The 9,887-nt window shown below is 45.2% G+C and overlaps 1 protein-coding gene across 4 annotated transcripts; it reads right to left on the reverse strand.

Annotated features, from left to right (window-relative positions):
- Window positions 1-1,975: 1,975 nt before the first annotated feature.
- LOC100275072 (uncharacterized) lies at window positions 1,976-5,966 on the reverse strand. Of its 4 annotated transcripts, XM_035959469.1 has the most exons (7): window positions 5,753-5,944; window positions 5,585-5,629; window positions 5,060-5,092; window positions 4,738-4,985; window positions 3,866-4,404; window positions 2,690-3,657; window positions 1,976-2,583 (listed from the first exon to the last, which is right to left on the reverse strand). In XM_035959469.1, exons 1-4 carry the CDS (start codon window positions 5,790-5,792, stop codon window positions 4,807-4,809), a joined length of 297 nt encoding a protein of 98 aa, XP_035815362.1. In that variant the 5' UTR covers window positions 5,793-5,944; the 3' UTR covers window positions 1,976-2,583; window positions 2,690-3,657; window positions 3,866-4,404; window positions 4,738-4,806. The 4 variants fall into 4 exon arrangements, with proteins under 4 accessions (XP_035815362.1, XP_035815360.1, XP_035815361.1 ...); XM_035959467.1 differs by having other exon boundaries at window positions 1,976-3,657; XM_035959468.1 differs by having other exon boundaries at window positions 1,976-3,657; window positions 3,866-4,417.
- Between the last annotated feature and the right edge of the window lie 3,921 nt (window positions 5,967-9,887).

Consider the following 9,887-nt stretch of genomic DNA (forward strand, 5'->3'; position numbering starts at 1 on the left):
ATGTGTGGAAATAAATCCTGACACACATATGCTATGCACCCGACTCTGCCCTTGGGAAACGGGTGTGACAGCTGCTCATCTTCTTGCTCGCCGTCGAAGACTCCCCTACACCTTCCGACGTCACAGGGTTGACAACATGTTGTATATATCTAATTGTATGTCAAAACTATATACCTCAGGGTGGTAATGGATCACGATCTAAAGGTTTCTTTACATTTTGTCTAAAACCTTAATTAATTTTAGTTTAAAATTAAATAAAAATAGAACCCAATTCTAATCCGATCTTTTATAATATAAAGTTTAGAGCTCATTACCACCTCTATATGTACCTAGAAAATACTAAACATCTTGTAATTTAGATTGGAGGAAGTATTTTTTTAGAAGTCCAAATCTAAACATGTACATAACCAGAGTAATATCCCTACTATACTTAAAGCACCAGTTTCAACGGTCGTCCTGCGTCGTCTTTTTTCAAAAAAGTCCCTACATTTCTTCTAAATCAACTCAGCGTAAAATATTAAAAAACAATGCAGCAGGTGGAGTATGTTAAAAAGCGACGCAAGAGGTGGGGTTTGAACTCACACCCTGATGGAAGAAGGGCGAAAGACACTAAGCAAAACTGTCTAACCAATATAACATCATGCTCAAGTGTTTATAATATTGAATATATACTATACTTAAAGCACTCATTTCAATGGTGTCCCGCGTCATCTTTTTACAAAGTCCCTACATTTCTTCCAAATCAACTCAGCGTAAAATATTAAAATAATGGAAGAAGGGTGGAAGACACTAGGTGAAGCTATCTAACCAGTAGAACATCATGCTCATGTGTTTATAATGTTGAATATAAATTGTACATATGTATATATGATTTTTTTGTAAAATAAAAAATAATCGTGTCGGGCCGGGCCAACACTATGGGTCGAGGCTGCGGCCCAAGCACCGCATGGCGCTCGTGCCGGGTTGGCCCAGGCACTATTAAATGGGTCATGCCTCAGGCTAACTCGCTAGACACGGTTCATTTGGTCATCTATACCTCCACATGATAATGATGGTCCTCGCCTCAGTTGCCACCACCTCGTTTGTCATTCTACTTCTTCTCTCTCCCCTCATGCCTCCACCTCCGCGCCACCCCATTCTCGACAGAGGGCGTAGGAGCAGGTGCCTCCTCCCCGTATTCGTCCGACACCAGCTCCAACACCGACTCATGCAGTGGCTATTGCACGTCCACAAGGACGTTTCACATCATGCGCGCGCCATCGTTTTCGTCGTCGTTGAACGTCTCGTTTGTCTTCCCGGTCTTCGTCCTATTCTTCCTCCACAACCTGTTGCCCCCGTCCACAGTTGCAGCCACGAGCCGACCGACGCTCGTCGACGCGGGTATGGAGCGAGTCGGTCATGCTTCTGGCCTTTCTCCGTGCGTGCTGTCGATGAGGACATGGTAGCGCCTGCCACGCTTAGGTTATCTTAGCGATGAGGAGCCCAGTTCTGAGATATTGGACAACTAAGGCCCGTAGCGTGGCAACAGCCGGCATATGCTACGGAGTTGGTGGTGGTGTTGCTGGGAAGACACTCGCATTCTCTCGTCCTTCTCGGACTGACGCCTGGTACATGTGCGTCTTGGTTTGGAGCTGATCTGGTTGGGCTTTTTTCTCCGCTTGCCTGGTACATGTGCCTCTTCTCTTCCCCTCCTGCTCTACGAAACCTTAGAAGTGGAGGAGGCGAATGATGGAGGTCTCAGATTTGCTGCTTACGGTACCCGTACATTCATAAAAAAATATTATGCGAATAGTAGAGACAACCAATAAAAAATCTTAATATCTTTTTGGTGGATAATTTACATAGGTATTGTTGTGAGCCGTCACAATGCACGAGTAACCGACTAGTTGATCCTAAAAGTCATACTGATGCCCAATTAGTCAGTTCTGCATATTGAACAGTCAAGTGGGCTCCACCGTGTCAGCAAGACAGTCCATACGTTTAAGTTCCCATATGATTAAAAAACAAACAGGATAAACAGGAGGCAGTAATCTCAAAAAAATGTATCCCAACCCTTTACAATTTATTCAACTTTTTATAGTGCAATCGATTACCTTGTTTAGGAAGCCACATTCTGTTCCAGACTTCCAATGCCCAGACAAAATCAGTACATAATTGTCTTGGAAACTGTTCGGACCAGTCACAGGGAGTAACAAGCAAAACATGCCAGCATAATTTCTTTTGGAATAGGGGACGCGAAAACAAGTGCCAATAACCTGTGAAGTGATCAAGATTCCTTGTATAGCAGCATACCATCCAGCCCTGGAAGACTTCCTACCCTTCTACCAAAAGCAATGGAGCCAACAGACGGATCGAAGCCGATGAGAACAAAATCAGCAGCTTTATTCCACTCCCAGACATGTCCCAGTACAACTCCTGTGCAGGCAGCGTCGTGCTTCTCGTGACTGTACTGTCAGTCTGTCAAATACGGAAGGCCTGAAATGCTTTGTCTTTAGTTTTGCGCCGTAGCTGTGCGTTATGGAAGCGGAGAATCAGATCCCATGCTCTCCATTATTGTGCACAAGAAACAGAGCGTCGATGGCGCTGATCAGATGAGGTAGAATGTTTGGGGAAGATGGATCAGATAACAAGTACCATGCACAGAAACTATGGAGACATCCATCCAGTAAGGTAAAAAAAAAGTCTTCACCTTGAGGATACATATCTTGAAATATGCATGATAATCACATCCAGATGGATTTCCACTCTGAGTTCACCTGTTAATGGGCGTGCTCAATGGCTAATTGACTTCGACAGCTGAGTACAGATCTTACCCAGTGATGAGAGAACAAGAAAAATAACCGCGCTAGCGAGTCTTTAAGAGCCAATGTCGACTGTCACCCAAAACGCTGTCTCTGACCTGTGCTCTGAGGACTCTAAGCTTTTATCATACTCCATAAGTGTTTTTAGCCTCTACATCAGCTTGCTAATTTTACAAGCCATTGAGGACTTTATTATAACAAAATAATTTGCAGCTATCAACCCTTCATCGTGGAATTTCTGTAACTGTAGAGTTTTCTTCTAATTGTGTCCGGCTCTCATCTTTTGTTCATAATGTCAAGGTTCCACTTTGCTAACAATGCTAGCTACAGCCTCGGTGGTGCTGTCGCATGGTTACACAAAATAGCAAAACAGTACAGTCCAAGACTGCACTCCTTGGCAAAACTGACTTCAGATTCTAGGAGCATCAGTTCTGGTGGTGTTTTGTCCAGAGGCGTTCAATCAGAGGCTCAAAACCGTCATTTCAGTTGCTCCATTGGAAGCTAGCGACAGTGAACAAAATTGTCTATAATCCTTTAACAAACCCCTCCTCCTCTTTAGCTTTGCTGTATGTTAAGCGTGTCTAGTTCTCTATAATCCAATGGATGTACGGTGTCTCTTTTATTGCGGAAGGTGGTTGGTGTTGTGGCATTGCATCTGCAAGGCTACAGCTAGTGTATAAATACCTGGGTTGAGGATGAGGGAGGTACCAAACAAGAAGGAACTGCTATCAGCTGGTTGCTACCAAGGATAACCACCAGTGGCATCTTAGCAAACGCCCCAGCCTGCATTCGATGGGCCGCCATGCGCTTGCGAAATCGGCAGCTCTGCTCCGGTAACTAGTAATCCATGTTGAACCTGCAACGACAAACCAACATTGATTAGACATGTGTTCATTCTGGTTGCTTCCACCATGATGATCTTGAATGGCTGAACAACAAGGATTGGTCTCATATTATACTGCAGAAGACTTGTATTGGCACATGCAGCACCATTTCAGCTCTTTGAAGTAACTGATTAAATTGCCATTTGCAGGGAAGTCAAGAACAAGCAAAGGACTACTAACCTTGTGAAGCGACTGGAGCCTACTGAAGTGAAGTCCCCAGAAACATCATTGTGGGTCCCACATCCAATGACAGGGATCTACTACCCCAAGGGCTTTGAATGGGTCATGGAGGATGTCCCCACAAGCGCAGCTTCATTCCAGCAGTCATACTGGTTCAGGACTGGGGAGGCAGAGCCAGCAAGCTCTACTACATCAAAGAACGATTCTGCTTCCTTTGACCATCCATTTGCTTGATGTATGAGAGGCTTTGCACTGGAAAAAAACACTGAAAGACACAGTTGTGTGTTTTCAGGAAGAAAAGAGATACAGTTGTGCAAGTCATTCACCATCATGCCAGGTCCATGGATGCTTCATGCTATGACGAAGTTACCAGTTGTTCTGATTCCCGGTATGCAGTCACAGCACCCACCAACAGATCAGAAACAACGTCCGCCTTTGTTTTGTACTTTTTCTTAACCTTCTGGTGGTTCAACTTAAAAGACCTTCCCTAAACTGTAACTTTATAGCAGCAGTTATTTTGTTTTGTTTTTAAGCTTGTCCTGAGAAAAGAAACTAATCAAAGCTTTAGTTCTCATACTGTTACAGGAGAAGCAAACATGAAAGATCATAATACTGATGGTTTCAGAAAACTTATTTTCAATAATTTTCTGCCATTTCAAATTTCAGACCAAGTCAAGATATGGTAGCTTTACAACATAAAGCACAGCAATAAATGATAGTGACGGGCCTTCAACCATGAAAAGTAAATGAATAGCATGTAGGGCAAATATTAGCGTCATTTCTTCCTAATTGAAAATTCCATCCATTAACAACTTCTGGTTACAACAGAAATGACCATAAGTGTAGCATAACATTACTAACAAAGAACTCACATGTATGTAATTAAACTGCAACTCAGCACACAGAACTCAGTCTCTGTGGATTTTGTGGTAGCAGGAATACTAGCCATAAGGATGAGACTTTTCAGCAAGCTCGGGTGAAACAACTTTTTGTGATTCATCTCCTCCAGCCTTCTTCTGAAATTCAATGCCCTGGAACTGGACTCTTGAAGATCGATACTGACAACCAAAAGCATTTCCAAAGCCCCATCCTAGTCCAAGACCAACTCCGCAGCCCCCACCTATTTTTAACAAGATGGATTTTAGAAATCTACTAGCAAGGAAATGTAAGTGAATATAGGCTTAGAAGTAGTACCAATACCCAAGCCGAACGTGTTAAGAGGCATTCCTGGGTAGAAAAGCAAACCAAAAGCATGTCATTTCTTGATCATGAATACACATTTTCATTGAATATTACTCCCCCCAATCACAAATAAGTGACATTTTGGGTTATCTAAAACGAATCATTTTAAACATTTGTTGCATATTACTAAGTAGCTTCATAAAAGTATACTTTACTATGATCATGTTGGTAATGTGATAGGAACCAATCCATATACACAATGTTGGTCCCTAGTCCCTATTTAGCAGTAAACAGATATTAAGCAACTTGGAAAGAATCGCATGGGAAAGGGAAACAACTTGGGACTGAACTGCAACCGCATGCTTGTCCTGTAAATAATTTGATAGCCATTTTACCGCCAAATACAGCCAACACGAAATCAACAACACAGAATCCAAAAAAGGATCTCGCTAGTTCAATTTGACAAGTTAAGATTTCTAATACACGCCTACACCAAAAAGAAACAAATTAATCACGCGAAAATGAGCATGCTCTCACCTCCGAACCCCCACCCGACGCCGAACCCGCAGCCGACACCGAACCCTGCACCGGATCAAACAGAAAAAAAAATGAATTCAGCAAACCAAATAAGGAGCGAGAATCAGAGAGAGCAACGTCAAGGTCTGATCTTGGCGCCTGAAATGATGGGGCCTTTGGTTCACTCACCGATCCCAATCCCGGGGCCAGTGAATGTGCTGACAACCATGGCTCCCTCCCTCCTGCTCCTTCCCCCTGTGGATGGACGAGAGAAGAAGCCAAGAAAAAGCGAACCCGACCCTGTGGCCTGCGCATTACTCCGGACTCCGGTGGTGAAGATGAGGTGACGTCAGCGACAAATCGGCCGGGCCGTATTGGGTCTACACACCGGCTGACGGGCTTTGCCGTTGCTTTGGGCTAGGTTCACCTTTCTAGCGCAACTACAAACGGAAAGGCCCCTATAGCTAAACCAGCGTCCGACTAGCGGGATAAACTTTTGGGCCCTCGGTGAGTAATACTTGACAGTTTTTCAGCTCTCGTTCATTTAATCCATATGAATTGGATATTTAATCCATATAAATTGAATGATATTAAGTCGGTTTAAATTCATAGCAAATTAAAATTTATTTTAATTTATTTTAAACCACTTTAATTTATATAGAATTATAATAACCGAACAAGGCCTAAGGACTTATTCGTTTTGATGCTTATCCATGTGGATTGACGGGATTTAGTTGGTTTAAATCTATAGTAAGTTAAAATCAGACTCAATGCCACCCAATCCACTCCAATCCACATGGATTGGGAATAACAGAACAAGACCTTATCGATTCCAAAGTCCGAATTGTTACCTAGGAACGTTATCTACTGTTAGTAGAGATGTCAATGAGTAAATAAATACCCACATAGTATTACTATCTCATACTCATACCCACTACAAAAAGATAACCTCATCGGATCACTTATATTGACTTGTGGGTATGGATTTACCCCAGAGTCACCTGTCGGGTTACCCCGTACCCAAAAAGATTCAACATATAGATATATACGGTAAGCACCATTGAACAAATATAATGAACTATAAAAAATATGAGTTATGAAACATCAAACTTAAATAAGTCGTGTGCCATAATTAAGCATCGCGCCATTTGATTTCTAACATTATAGATACATGAGGCTGCAAAAATCAAATTGCATGGCTAGGATTGTGCTTAGGTCTTTAGAAATATTATCTAATTACATAGTTGCACAAGAAACAACTATAAAATCTGCTTGGAAACTATACTTACACAATTGATTATAGTGCTGGGAAAAAAACCATAACCGAAACCCAAAACCGGAATACCCAAACCCAAATTACTCAAAACCCGAATTTTGTTCAAGAATTGTGAATGGTAATTTGTAAAACTCAAACTTATTTCAAGTAATTCGGATATTACAATCGGGTACCCGAATTACGCAGACTTTCATGTGTTATGTACTCATGTCATTGTTAATTATCAAATTGTGCATATATAATTATGTGTAAATGTGTATGAACTTGTAAACTTGTAATTGTAGATTGTTTGTGTTTTTACATGCATGTATATCATTATTCAAACTGTGTTTTGTACTAATTCAATAGGGTGTATATGTTTTATGAAGCTGACACAATATTTCAGGTAGTTCGGGAATACTCAAACCCAAAACTCCGGGTACCTGATTTTTTGGGTAATATAAAATCCACTGTAATTTCGGGTACATATTCTCAAAACCTGAATTTTAAATTACTCGAATTACCCCGACCTGAAACTTTCGAGTAACCCGAATGCTCACCCCTAATTGATTGGATGGTGTTAGGATCAGGATGAGCAGGGGTACGATAATCTATGGACTATGCCTGGCTGTATGTGGAATTCTATAGTAGAAAGAGATTATATAGCTAGGGTTTCATTTATTTTGGGCAAGGCCAAGTACTCAAGTTTATGCATTTTGGCTAAATTTGTACTGGATATTTTATACCCACCGGGTTAACGAGTATGGGTGATGTCGGGGGCGGTAATTAGGGACACCCTGATTATCCCCCTAACGAACGCACTCAGAGAAATAAGAACCAAACTCCTGAAGGGTGACAGCCGAGCCACCTACAAAAAAACCAAGACATCCCTTGAGGATCTCCCACCTCGAGCAGGGCTCCACCTCACCCGAGGTCGACACCACTCGCTCAGCCTCGCCCGAAGCCGCCTCAGCCCAGTCCGTCTCGCCTGAGCTGGCCTCAAGCGAATAGGACAAGGCACTCGAAAACAGGTAGGGGACATGCGCATTTAATGCGTGTGCCAACCCGCGCTGTGGCAGCAGAGCACAGTGGCGGACAATATAGCAATCACGCCCGGTGTAGTGTTATGATTACGCCTACATCACAGTGCACGCACGCCACCTGACGCCCTCCGATGGGACGTCTAACACGACAAGCCAAGCGGACATGCCTTCGGGCATAACCGCTCCGCCTCGCCCGACCCTGGGCTCAACCCTCGGGCAAGTTCTCCGCCTCGCCCGAGCTCAGTCTCGGCCACCGACTGCACCACGAATCCTGTAGACAGCCACTACGCCCAACTGTAGCGCACGTTGAGAGACGGCTCGGCTAGCGCCTCGAGAAGACTTCTGCATCAACCAAGCAGGGACTCTGATCTCGATGAGTGCTGTAGGGAATCTCGACGTCATCATGCACTAGGACGATGATGCGCCCTGTAAGCAGCCTTTAGCCCATACCCCAACGCTGTTTACAACCACTACGGCATGGGCGACCTCTCCCTCGGGGGCTCAGGCGTATGGACAACCGCTCGGCCTCGGCTCTCTACGGGAAGTCAGCAGGCATGAATCTACTGCATGGTTCGCCATCACATCAGATGCCAGGGCATCTCTCTTTTGAATACAAGACTCAGCTTCACTGTGGACGCTCCCCTTGGTGTATAAATAGGGCAGTGGTCCCTCCACGGGACACGGGGACACACAAAGACAAACTCTCACTTTCTCACTCTGTCTTAGATATTGGCACTTGCCTCAATCATCTCTAGGGACTTGGGGACTTACCCTCTCCCGCTGTGCTTGTAAACCCCTACTATAGGCACCACGGTGCGAGTAATATAAGCCTCATCCTCTCTGCTGGAAGTAGGGCCTTGAGTAGCCTGAACCAGGATAATTACTTGTGTCATCTCGCAGACCATCTAGAGCCGGCCACGCGACACATTTACTAGTTGGTTAAGGACCCATGGTCCAAACACCGATATTTGGAGCACCAGGTAGGGGATAGTCGCGTGAAACACTCCTAGTTCTCGCCAGCGCTCTAGATGGCAGATTCCCACCACCCGCTGAGGCTAGGGACGATGATCAGGTTCAGGAGTCTTGAGTTCATGTCTCTCGGCAACGAGTACGATATGGTACTTCTCCCGCCTGTCCCTCTCGAGTGTCCAAGCTCCTATCGCCGCACTTCTCAACGCAGGAGGCAAGGTTGGAGCAACCGCAATCGTGCCCCCACAGGGCACTTCGTGTGTAGAAGGCACCGCTGGGGCTGATGATGGCATTGAGTCCCTCTCAAGGGACTTGGCCGGCATCAATATTTCACCCGGAGTGCCGCCAACCGCACATGCACCAACATTCCTGGCACCACCTGCCCCAACGTGGGAGTCACCATTCCCCCACAACGTCGAGCAAGGGGCGTCAACTACACCAGCCCTCCCACCCGTGGGTCGAGAGGAGACGGATGCTCCCTAGAGAGACATGGGGGGACGGAGGAGAACCGTCTATATTCAACCCCATCCCCTTCCAACCGAATTTCAACACTAGCTACGACGCTCATATGTACGGCGAGCTATCGTTCCCCTTCGAGTGCCTAGACTCCAAGGAGGAAGATGGCCTAGGCTTTGCCCTAGACTTCTTCGGGCTAAGGGATCCCAAGTCCATGCTACAGTCTTGTATGCATGCGATGAGATGCCCTCTAAAAGCTCAGAGGGTTACAGCTCCGGTGGTGAGGGCTATGATCCGACTCAGGAGTGCTTCCACGATGACTCAGGGCTCCCCGAGGAAGGAGATCACCTCGACATGCCGTAAGAAGGTGACCAGACCACCACACAACTCAGACGGGGCCCAGCCCAGGGAAGAACAACAACTCCTACAGCAGCAACAACATGCCTTAGAGGGAGAGGCCACGAGCAAGGCCCTCGATGGAGGCACGTGGGCGAAGGTATGTGACATCCTACGTCTCATTAAGGAAGATGCTGACACCGCCGAGCCCCCTTGTCCTCAACCAGGCAAGCCAAAGCCTAGCAGCGGCTGCGCTCTTACTCCG

Source organism: Zea mays, chromosome 6, assembly GCF_902167145.1.
Source record: "Zea mays cultivar B73 chromosome 6, Zm-B73-REFERENCE-NAM-5.0, whole genome shotgun sequence".
Lineage (NCBI taxonomy): Eukaryota > Viridiplantae > Streptophyta > Magnoliopsida > Poales > Poaceae > Zea > Zea mays.